Here is a 12,084-nt window from a genome sequence, read left to right as displayed (position 1 = left end):
CTGCTGCTGCTGCTGAGTCACTTCAGTCGTGTCTGACTCTGTGCGACCCCATAGACAGCAGCCCACCTTGCTTCCCCGTCCCTGGGATTCTCCAGGCAAGAACACTGGAGTGGACTGCCATTTCCTTCTGCAATGCATGAGAATGAAAAGTGAAAGTGAAGTCGCTCAGTCGTGTCCGACCCTCAGCGACCCCCATGGACTGCAGCCTAAACAATTTGTCTGATGCCCCTATGTGCTTCTGAGTACCCTGACAGGACTGTGACTTACTTGGGGTTTATGTCTGCTGCTAAACACAGTGTCTAAAATCTAGAAGGCACTCAATCATAAATCTAGAAGACACTCAGTCATAAACACATTGAATGAATCAATGTTAGTGAATGATGTTATATTAGTCAAGGTAATTCCTCATCACCATTCGAGACAGAAGAAAGCCAGGTTAGGCAGAGGCAGGCACAGCACCCCTGAGAGAACAGCCCATCTGGGCAGCCACGTGCAAGGAGTCAGTTTTCTCTTCCACAGTTACCTCCCCAGCTGCACTCTTAACCACCATAACCACAGAAGTGAAGAAACAAGAGGGTGGGTAAGGAGGGGAAGAATTTTCCAAAGCTCCCTTTCTTTGATGAATATCTACATTTAATTTTGTTTGCTCGTTTATTTAGCATATTTTAGATTCATATTTGAAGTCTAACTCAGCTTCTAAATTTTAATAACTTGTGGCATTTGTGTGGGATTTGTATATAGCTTGCAATGAGGCAGTTGTTCAGACAGAGAAAGTATGATGCGTAAAACCTGGTGGGTCCAAGAGACCTATTAACACTGTTCAAGACCCTGGTAAAATGAGATACAAACAACTTGAAAAGCCACAGAGGTTTGAAAAATAAAGTTTCAATGCCTAACACTTGAGTTTTAATCTGGTGGATTCCTAAACCGTAAATCATGAGGGCCAATGCCTTTCTACTCTGGGTAAAGATTACTCATTAAGGAGGAGAAAAGAATTTTTCTCCTCCTTAATGAGTAATAAGGAGACTTTTATTTTTTTTAATAACGAATTAGTTGCTGCAAAGTTGCTGCACTAGTCATTAGATAAAATGCAAAATCATCAGAAAACACATTGGTATGAAGCTAAAAACACTGTTACCCACTGAAAACAGTGAAATATTACTTTATATCCTATGACATAGTTTAATTAGATAGGGGTTTAATACATGCTTCAGCAAAATACTGATGAATATGATACACTGTAAAATCTATTTTTTATATAAATTTATTTATTTTAATTGGAGGCTAATTACTTTACAATATTCTATTGGTTTTGCCATACATCAACATGCATCCGCCACGGGTGTACATGTGTTCCCCATCCTGAACCCCCCCTCCCTCCTCCCTCCCCGTACCATCCCTCTGGGTCATCCCAGTGCACCAGCCCCAAGCATCCTGTGTCATGCATCGAACCTGGACTGGTGATTCATTTTATATATGATATTATACATGTTTCAATGCCATTCTCCCAAATCATCCCCCCCTCTCCCTCTCCCACAGAGTCCAAAAGACTGTTCTATACATCTGTGTCTCTTTTGCTGTCTTGCATACAGGGTTATCATTACCATCTTTCTAAATTCCATATATATGCATTAGTATACTGTATTGGTGTTTTTCTTTCTGGCTTACTTCACTCTGTATAATAGGCTCCAGTTTCATCCACCTCATTAGAACTGATTCAAATGTATTCTTTTTAATGGCTGAGTAATACTCCATTGTGTATATGTACCACAGCTTTCTTATCCATTCATCTGCTGATGGACATCTAGGTTGCTTCCATGTCCTGGCCGAAGTGAACATTGGGGTACACGTGTCTCTTTCCCTTCTGGTTTCCTCGGTGTGTATGCCCAGTAGTGGGATTGCTGGGTCATAAGGCAGTTCTATTTCCAGTTTTTTAAGGAATCTCCACACTGTTCTCCATAGTGGCTGTACTAGTTTGCATTCCCACCAACAGTGTAAGAGGGCTCCCTTTTCTCCACACCCTCTCCAGCATTTGTTGACTTTTTTCTTATTTCTTGAGGTATGCCTCTATTGCTATGAACCTTCTCCTTAGCACTGCTTTTACAGTGTCCCGTAGGTTTTGGGTTGTTGTGTTTTCATTTTCATTCGTTTCTATGCATATTTTGATTTCTTTTTTGATTTCTTCTGTGATTTGTTGGTTATTCAGCAGCGTGTTGTTCAGTCTCCATATGTTGGCATTTTTAATAGTTTTTCTCCTGCAATTGAGATCTAATCTTACTATATTGTGGTCAGAAAAGATGCTTGGAATGATTTCAATTTTTTTTGAATTTATCAAGGCTAGATTTATGGCCCAGGATGTGATCTATCCTGGAGAAGGTTCTGTGCATGCTTGAGAAAAGGGTGAAATTCATTGTTTGGGGTTGAAATGTCCTATAGATATCAATTAGGTCTAACTGGCATATTGTATCATTTAAAGTTTGTGTTTCCTTGTTAATTTTCTGTTTAGTCAATCTATCCATAGGTGTGAGTGGGGTATTGAAGTCTCCCACTATTACTGTGTTATTATTAATTTCCCCTATCATACTTGTTAGCATTTGTCTTACATATTGTGGTGCTCCTATGTTGGGTGCATATATATTTATAATTTTATGTCTTCTTCTTGATCCTTTGATCCTACATAAATTGATCCTTTGATCATTATGTAGTGTCCTTCTTTGTCTATTTTCACAGCCTTTGTTTTAAAGTCTATTTTATCTGATATGAATATTGTTACTCCTGCTTTCTTTTGGTCTCTATTGTGTGGAATATCTTTTTCCTGCCCTTCACTTTCAGTCTGTATGTTGTCCTGTTTTGAGCTGGGTCTCCTGTAGACAACATATATAGGGGTCTTGTTTTTGTATCCATTCAGCCAGTCTTTGTCTTTTAGTTGGGGCATTCAACCCATTTACATTTAAGGTAATTATTGATAAGTATGATCCCGTTGCCATTTACTTTATTGTTTGGGGTTCGAGTTTATACACCCTTTTTGTGTTTCCTGTCTAGAGAAGATCCTTTCGTATTTGTTGGAGAACTGGTTTGGTGGTGCTGAATTCTCTTAGCTTTTGCTTGTCTGTAAAGCTTTTGATTTCTCCATCATATTTGAATGAGATCCTTGCTGGGTACAGTAATCTGGGCTGTAGGTTATTTTCTTTCATCACTTTAAGTGTGTCCTGCCATTCCCTCCTGGCTTGAAGAGTTTCTATTGAAAGATCAGCTGTTATCCTTATGGGAATTCCCTTGTGTGTTATTTGTTGTTTTTCCCTTGCTGCTTTTAATATTTGTTCTTTGTGTTTGATCTTTGTTAATTTGATTAATATGTGTCTTGGGGTGTTTTGCCTTGTGTTTATCCTGTTTTGGACTCTCTGGGTTTCTTGGGCTTGGGTGATTATTTCCTTCCCCATTTTAGGGAAGTTTTCACCTATTATCTCCTCAAGTATTTTCTCATGGTCTTTCTTTTTGTCTTCTTCTTCTGGGACTCCTATGATTTGAATGTTGGGGCATTTAACATTGTCCTGGAGGGCTCTGAGATTGTCCTCATTTCTTTTAATTTGTTTTTCTTTTTTCCTCTCTGATTCATTTATTTCTACCATTCTACTTCACTAATCCTATCTTCTGCCTCTGTTATTCTACTATTTTTTCCCTCCAGAGTGTTTTGGTCTCTTTTATTGTATTGTTCATTATATACTGACTCTTTTTCATTTCTTCTAGGTCTTTGTTAAACCTTTCTTGTATATTCTTAATCCTTGTCTCCAGGCTATTTATCTGTGATTCCATTTTGATTTCAAGGTTTTGGATCATTTTCACTATCATTATTCTGAATTCTTTATCAGGTAGATTCCCTATCTCTTCCTCTTTTATTTGGTTTGGTGGGCATTTATCCTGTTCCTTTACCTGCTGGGTATTCCTCTGTCTCTTCATCCTGTTTATATTGGTTTGTTTGGGGTGGCCTTTGTGTATTCTGGCAATTTGTGGGGTTCTCTTTATTGTGGAGTTTCCTCACTGTGGGTGGGGTTGTACCAGTGGCTTATCAAGGTTTCCTGGGTAGGGAAGCTTGTGTCAGTGTTCTGGTGGTTGGAGCTGGATTTCTTCTCTCTGAAGTGCAATGAAGTGTCCAGTAATGAGTTATGAGATGTCAATGTGTTTGGAGTGACTTTGGGCAGCCTGTATATTGAAGCTCAGGGCTATGTTCCTGTGTTGCTGGAGAATTTGTGTGGTATGTCTTGCTCTGGAACTTGTTGGCCCTTGGGTGGTGCTTGGTTTCAGTGTAGGGATGGAGGTGTTTGATGAGCTCCTATTGATTAATGTTCCCTGGAGTCAGGAGTTCTCTGGTGTTCTCAGGATTTGGACTTAAGCCTCCTGCTTCTGGTTTTCAGTCTTATTTTTACAGTAGCCTCAAGACTTCTCCATCTATACAGCATGATTGATAAAACATCTAGGTTAAAGATGAAGTTTCTCCACAGTGAGGGACACCCAGAGAGGTTCACAGAGTTACATGGAGAAGAGAAGAGGGAGGAGGGAGATAGAGGTGCCCCGAATGAGATGAGGTGGAATCAAAAGAGGAGAGAGCAAGCTAGCCAGTAATCACTTCCTTATGTGTGATCCCCAGTCTGGACCACTCAGAGATGTTCACAGAGTTATACAGAGAAGCGAAGAGGGAGGGAGGAGACAGAGGTGGCCAGGAGAATAAAGGGGGAATCAAAAGGAGAGAGACAGATCCAGCCAGTAATCAGTTTCCTAAGTGTTCTCCCCCATCTGGAACACACAAAGAGATTCACAGAGTTGGGTAGAGAAGAGAAGGGGGAGGGAGGAGATAGAGGCGACCTGGTGGAGAAAAAGGAGAATCCAAAGGGGGAAAGAGCAGTCAAGCCAGTAATCTCACTCCCAAGTAAAAACGGGTTCTGAAAATTGGGTTCTTAAAGGTACAAAATTGATAACAAATACCAAAAAGCAAAGATTAAAAATCTAGAGTACAGGTTGGATTTTCAAAAATCTTCTTTTAAAGAAAAGAAAAGAAAAAGTCACAAAAATTATTTAAAAAAAAAAAAATATATATATGAAGTTTGCTTAAAAAATAGGGTCTCTTTTTTTTTTTTTTTTTTGCCAAGTAACAGGAGGTTATAAAAATGAAAATTAAAGGAGTAATAGAGGACTTAAAATTTAAAAAAAATTTTTTAACATTTTTCATCTTTTTTTTGTTTTCTTTTGTTTTGTTTTTGTTTTTAATTTTATTTTATTTTTAAACTTTACAACATTGTATTGGTTTTGCCAAATATTGAAATGAATCCGCCACAGGTATACATGTGTTCCCCATCCTGAACGCTCTTCCCTCCTCCCTCCCCATACCATCCCTCTGGGTCGTCCCAGTGCACCAGCCCCAAGCATCCAGTATCGCGCATCGAACCTGGACTGGGGACTTGTTTCATATATGATATTATACATGTTTCAACGCAATTCTCCCAAATCATCCCACCCTCTCCCTCTCCCACAGAGTCCAAAAGACTGTTCTATACATCAGTGTCTCTTTTGCTGTCTCGTATACACGGTTATTGTTACCATCTTTCTAAATTCCATATATATGCGTTAGTATACTGTATTGGTGTTTTTCTTTCTGGCTTACTTCACTCTGTATAATAGGCTCCAGTTTCATCCACCTCATTAGAACTGATTCAAATGTATTCTTTTTAATGGCTGAGTAATACTCCATTGTGTATATGTACCACAGCTTTCTTATCCATTCATCTGCTGATGGACATACAGGTTGCTTCCATGTCCTGGCTATTATAAACAGTGCTGCGATGAACATTGGGGAACACGTGTCTCTTTCCCTTCTGGTTTCCTCTGTGTGTATGCCCAGCAGTGGGATTGCTGGATCATAAGGCAGTTCTATTTACAGTTTTTTAAGGAATCTCCACACTGTTCTCCATAGTGGCTGTACTAGTATGCATTCCCACCAACAGTGTAAGAGGGTTCCCATTTCTCCACACCCTCTCCAGCATTTATTGCTTGTAGATTTTTGGATCGCAGCCATTCTGACTGGTGTGAAATAGTACCTCATAGTGGTTTTGATTTGCATTTCTCTGATAATGAGTGATGTTGAGCATCTTTTGATGTGTTTGTTAGCCATCTGTATGTCTTCTTTGGAGAAATGTCTATTTAGTTCTTTGGCCCATTTTTTGATTGGGTCATTTATTTTTCTAGAATTGAGCTGCAGGAGGTGCTTGTATATTTTTGAGATTAGTTGTTTGTCAGTTGCTTCATTTGCTATTATTTTCTCCCATTCTGAAGGCTGTCTTTTCACCTTGCTTATAGTTTCCTTTGTTGTGCAGAAGATTTTAAGTTTAATTAGGTCCCATTTGTTTATTTTTGCTTTTATTTCTAATATTCTGGAAGGTGGATCATAGAGGATCCTGCTGCGATGTATGTCAGAGAGTGTTTTGCCTATGTTTTCCTCTAGGAGTTTTATAGTTTCTGGTCTTACATTTAGATCTTTAATCCATTTTGAGTTTATTTTTCTGCATGGTGTTAGAAAGTGGTCTAGTTTCATTCTTTTACAAGTGGTTGACCAGTTTTCCCAGCACCACTTGTTAAAGAGATTGTCTTTAATCCGTTGTATATTCTTGCCTCCTTTGTCAAAGATAAGGTGTCCATATGTGCATGGATTTATCTCTGGGCTTTCTATTTTGTTCCATTGATCTATATTTCTGTCTTTGTGCCAGTACCATACTGTCTTGATAACTGTGGCTTTGTAGTAGAGCCTGAAGTCAGGTAGGTTGATTCCTCCAGTTCCATTCTTGTTTCTCAAGATAGCTTTGGCTATTCGAGGTTTTTTGTATTTCCGTACAAATTGTGAAATTATTTGTTCTAGCTCTGTGAAGAATACCATTGGTAGCTTGATAGGGATTGCATTGAACCTATAAATTGCTTTGGGTAGTATACTCATTTTCACTATATTGATTCTTCCAATCCATGAACATGGTATATTTCTCCATATATTAGTGTCCTCTTTGATTTCTTTCACCAGTGTTTTATAGTTTTCTATATATAGGTCTTTAGTTTCTTTAGGTAGATATATTCCTAAGTATTTTATTCTTTTCGTTGCAATGGTGAATGGAATTGTTTCCTTAATTTCTCTTTCTGTTTTCTCATTATTAGTGTATAAGAATGCAAGGGATTTCTGTGTGTTGATTTTATATCCTGCAACTTTACTATAGTCATTGATTAGTTCTAGTAATTTTCTGGTGGAGTCTTTAGGGTTTTCTATGTAGAGGATCATGTCATCCGCAAATAGTGAGAGTTTTACTTCTTCTTTTCCAATTTGGATTCCTTTTATTTCTTTTTCTGCTCTGATTGCTGTGGCCAAAACTTCCAAAACTATGTTGAATAGTAATGGTGAAAGTGGGCACCCTTCTCTTGTTTCTGACTTTAGAGGAAATGCTTTCAATTTTTCACCATTGAGGATCGTGTTTGCTGTGGGTTTGTCATATATAGCTTTTATTATGTTGAGGTATGTTCCTTCTATTCCTGCTTTCTGGAGAGTTTTTATCATAAATGGATGTTGAATTTTGTCAAAGACTTTCTCTGCATCTATTGAGATAATCATATGGGTTTTATTTTTCAATTTGTTAATGTGGTGTATTACATTGATTGATTTGCAGATATTGAAGAATCCTTGTATCCCTGGGATAAAGCCCACTTGGTCATGGTGTATGATCTTTTTAATGTGTTGTTGGATTCTGATTGCTAGAATTTTGTTAAGGATTTTTCCATCTATGTTCATCAGTGATATTGGCCTGTAGTTTTCTTTTTTTGTGGGATCTTTGTCAGGTTTTGGTATTAGGGTGATGGTGGCCTCATAGAATGAGTTTGGAAGTTTACCTTCCTCTGCAATTTTCTGGAAGAGTTTGAGCAGGATAGGTGTTAGCTCTTCTCTAAATTTTTGGTAGAATTCAGCTGTGAAGCCATCTGGACCTGGGCTTTTGTTTGCTGGAAGATTTCTGGTTACAGGTTCAATTTCTGTGCTTGTGATGGATCTGTTAAGATTTTCTATTTCTTCCTGGTCGAGTTTTGGAAAGTTGTACTTTTCTAAGAATTTGTCCATTTCTTCCACGTTGTCCATGTTATTGGCATATAATTGCTGATAGTAGTCTCTTATGATCCTTTGTATTTCTGTGTTGTCTGTTATGATCTCTCCATTTTCATTTCTAATATTATTGATTTGATTTTTCTCCCTTTGTTTCTTGATGAGTCTGGCTAATGGTTTGTCAATTTCATTTATCCTTTCAAAGAACCAGCTTTTGGCTTTGTTGATTTTTGCTATGGTCTCTTTTGTTTCTTTTGCATTTATTTCTGCCCTAATTTTTAAGATTTCTTTCCTTCTACTAACGCTGGGGTTCTTCATTTCTTCCTTTTCTAGTTGCTTTAGGTGTAGAATTAGGTTATTTATTTGACTTTTTTCTTGTTTCTTGAGGTATGCCTGTATTGCTATGAACTTTCCCCTTAGGACTTCTTTTACAGTGTCCTACAGGTTTTGGGTTGTTGTGTTTTCATTTTCATTCGTTTCTATGCAAATTTTTATTTCTTTTTTGATTTCTTCTGTGATTTTTTGGTTATTCAGCAGCGTGTTGTTCAGCCTCCATATGTTGGAATTTTTAATAGTTTTTCTTCTGTAATTGAGATCTAATCTTACTGCATTGTGGTCAGAGAAGATGCTTGGAATGATTTCAGTTTTTTGAATTTACCAAGGCTAGATTTATGGTCCGGGATGTGATCTATCCTGGAGAAGGTTCCATGTGTGCTTGAGAAAAAGGTGAAATTCATTGTTTTGGGGTGAAATGTCCTATGGATATCAATTAGGTCTAACTGGTCTATTGTATCATTTAAAGTTTGTGTTTCCTTGTTAATTTTCTGTTTAGTTGATCTATCCATAGGTGTGAGTGGGGTATTAAAGTCTCCCACTATTATTGTGTTATTGTTAATTTCTCCCTTCATACTTGTTAGCATTTGTCTTACATATTGTGGTGCTCCTATGTTGGGTGCATATATATTTATAATTGTTATATCTTCTTCTTGGATTAATCCTTTGATCATTATGTAATGACCATCTTTGTCTCTTTTCACAGCCTTTGTTTTAAAGTCTATTTTATCTGATATGAGTATTGCTACTCCTGCTTTCTTTTGGTCCCTATTTGCATGGAAAATCTTTTTCCAGCCCTTCACTTTCAGTCTATATGTGTCCCCTGTTTTGAGGTGGGTCTCTTGTAGACAACATATGTAGGGGTCTTGTTTTTGTATCCATTCAGCCAGTCTTTGTCTTTTAGTTGGGGCATTCAACCCATTTATGTTTAAGGTAATTACTGATAAGTATGATCCTGTTGCCATTTACTTTATTGTTTTGGGTTCGAATTTATACACCATTTTTGTGTTTCCTGTCTAGAGAAGATCCTTTAGTATTTGTTGGAGAGTTGGTTTGGTGGTGCTGAATTCTCTCAGCTTGTGCTTGTCTGTAAAGCTTTTGATTTCTCCTTCATATTTGAATGAGATCCTTGCTGGGTACAATAATCTGGGTTGTAGGTTATTTTCTTTCATCACTTTAAGTATGTCTTGCCATTCCCTCCTGGCTTGAAGAGTTTCTATTGAAAGATCAGCTGTTATCCTTATGGGAATTCCCTTGTGTGTTATTTGTTGTTTTTCCCTTGCTGCTTTTAATATTTGTTCTTTGTGTTTGATCTTTGTTAATTTGATTAATATGCATCTTGGGGTGTTTTGCCTTGGGTTTATCCTGTTTGGGACTCTCTGGGTTTCTTGGACTTGAGTGATTATTTCCTTCCACATTTTAGGGAAGTTGTCATATCCCAAGTATGATAGACAAGCTGCTGAGATTCACTCGGTATAAGAGACCCTGAAAAGAGAGACAGCAGACATCTCAGGAATAACCCATGTGATCTGAGTTACACTCTTCCCCACCACATACCAGACTGAGGAACCATAGAACAGCTTAAGGTGGGAATTCCAAGAAAGACTTAAGTTACCTCCAGCCAGAACTGTATTTGAGACAGAACTGTGTTTGAGTGTCTCCTGTGAAGGTACGGGTCAACAGTGGACTGCCACAGGGGCAGGGGCTCTGGGTGCAGCAGACTTGGGTATGGCAGAAGACCTCTTGGAGGAGGTCGCAATTAATCCCAACATGGAGCCCCCAGAACTTACACAGGACTGGGGAAACAGACTCTTGGAGGGCACAAACAGAACTTTGTGCTCACCAGGACCCATGAGAAAGGAGCAATGACTCCAGAAGACACTGACCCAGACTTGCCTGTGAGTTTCTAGGAGTCTCCAGCAGAGGCATGGGTTGGCGGTGGCCTGCTGCAGGGTTGGGGGCACTGAGTGTAGCAGTACATGCATGCGATCTTTTGAAGGAGGTACCCATTATCTTCATTACCTCCTCCATAGTTTGGTTTCAGGTCAAATAACATGGAGGGAACACAGCCCCGCCCATCAACAGAAAATTAAAGATTTACTGAGTATGGCACCGCCCATCATAACAAGACTCAGTTTGCCCCTCAGTCTCTCCCATCAGGAAGCTTCCATAAGCCTCTTATCCTTCTCCATCAGAGGGCAGAGAGACGGAAAACCACAATCACAGAAAACTAATCAGTCTGAACACCTGGACCACAGCCTTGTCTAACTCAGTGAAACAATGAGCCATGCCATGTAGGGCCACCCAAGACAGACAGGTCATGGTGGAGAGTTCTGACAAAACGTGGTCCACTGGAGAAGGGAATATCAAACCACTTCAGTATTCTTGCCTTGACAACCCCATGAAAAGTATGAAAAGGCAAAAAGATAGAACTCTGAAAGATGAACTCCCGAGGTCAGTAGGTGCCCAATATGCTACTGGAGATCTGTGGAGAAATAACTTCAGAAAGAATGAAGAGATGGCGCCAAAGCAAAAACAACACCCAGTTGTGGATGTGACTGGTGGTGAAAGTAAAGTCCATGCTATAAAGACCAATATTGCATAGGAACCTAGAAAGTGAAGTCCATGAATCTAGGCAAATTGGAAGTCATCAAACAGGAAATGACAAGAGTGAACATTGACATTTTAGAAATCAGCAAACAAAAATGGACTGGAATGAGTGAATTTAACTCAGATGACCATTATATCTACTACTGTGGGCAAGAATCCCTTAGAAGAAATGGCATAGCCCTCATAGTCAACTAAAGAGTCTGAAATGCAGTACTTGGATGCAGTCTCAAAAACAACAGAATGATCTCTGTTCATTTCCAAGGCAGACCATTCACTATCACAGTAATCCAAGTCTATGCCCCGACCAGTAATTCTGAAGAAGCTGAACGGTTCTATGAAGACCTACAAGACCTTCTAGAACTAATACCCCCAAAAGATGTCATTTTCATTATAGGGGACTGGAATGCAAAAGTAGAAGTTAAGAAATACCTGGAGTAACAGGCAAATTTGGCTTAGAGTACAGAATGAAGCACGGCAAAGTCTAATAGAGTTTTGCCAAGAGAATGCACTGGTCATAGCAAACACCCTCTTCCAACAACACAAGAGAAGACTCTACACATGGACATCACCAGATGGTCAATACCAAAATCAGATTGATTATATTCTTTGCAGCCACAGAAGCTCTATACAGTCAGCAAAAACAAGACCGGGAGCTGACTGTGGCTCAGATCGTGAACTCCTTATTGCCAAATTCAGACTTTAACTGAAGAAAGTAGGGAAAACCACTAGACCATTAAGGTATGATCTAAATCAAATCCCTTATGATTGTACAGTGGAAGTGACAAATAGATTCAGGGGATTAGATCTGATAGACAGAGTGCCTGAAGAACTATGGACAGAGGTTCCTGACATTGTACAGGAGGCAGGGATCAAGACCATCCCCAAGAAAAAAAAAATGCAAAAAAGCAATATGGTTGTCTGAGGAGGCCTTACAAATAGCTGTGAAAAGAAGAGAAGCAAAAAACAAAGAAGAAAAGGAAAGATATATCCATTTGAATGCAGAGTTCCAAAGTATAACAAGA

At 38.8% G+C, this 12,084-nt stretch overlaps 1 protein-coding gene across 1 annotated transcript in view; it reads right to left on the bottom strand.

Moving 5' to 3' along the window:
- Window positions 1-9,868: 9,868 nt before the first annotated feature.
- The window catches only part of CAPSL (calcyphosine like), a 47,331-nt gene continuing 45,115 nt past the window's right edge, over window positions 9,869-12,084 (bottom strand). The window contains exon 5 of the mRNA XM_027520206.1: window positions 9,869-9,937. Coding sequence (XP_027376007.1) covers window positions 9,884-9,937 — 54 coding nt within the window. The 3' untranslated portion in view covers window positions 9,869-9,883. The remainder of the gene's footprint in view (window positions 9,938-12,084) is intronic.

This window comes from Bos indicus x Bos taurus, chromosome 20 (assembly GCF_003369695.1).
Source record: "Bos indicus x Bos taurus breed Angus x Brahman F1 hybrid chromosome 20, Bos_hybrid_MaternalHap_v2.0, whole genome shotgun sequence".
Taxonomy (NCBI): domain Eukaryota; kingdom Metazoa; phylum Chordata; class Mammalia; order Artiodactyla; family Bovidae; genus Bos; species Bos indicus x Bos taurus.
The sequence above is the reverse complement of the archived record's forward strand: the minus strand, read 5'-3'. Positions and strand labels throughout refer to the sequence as shown.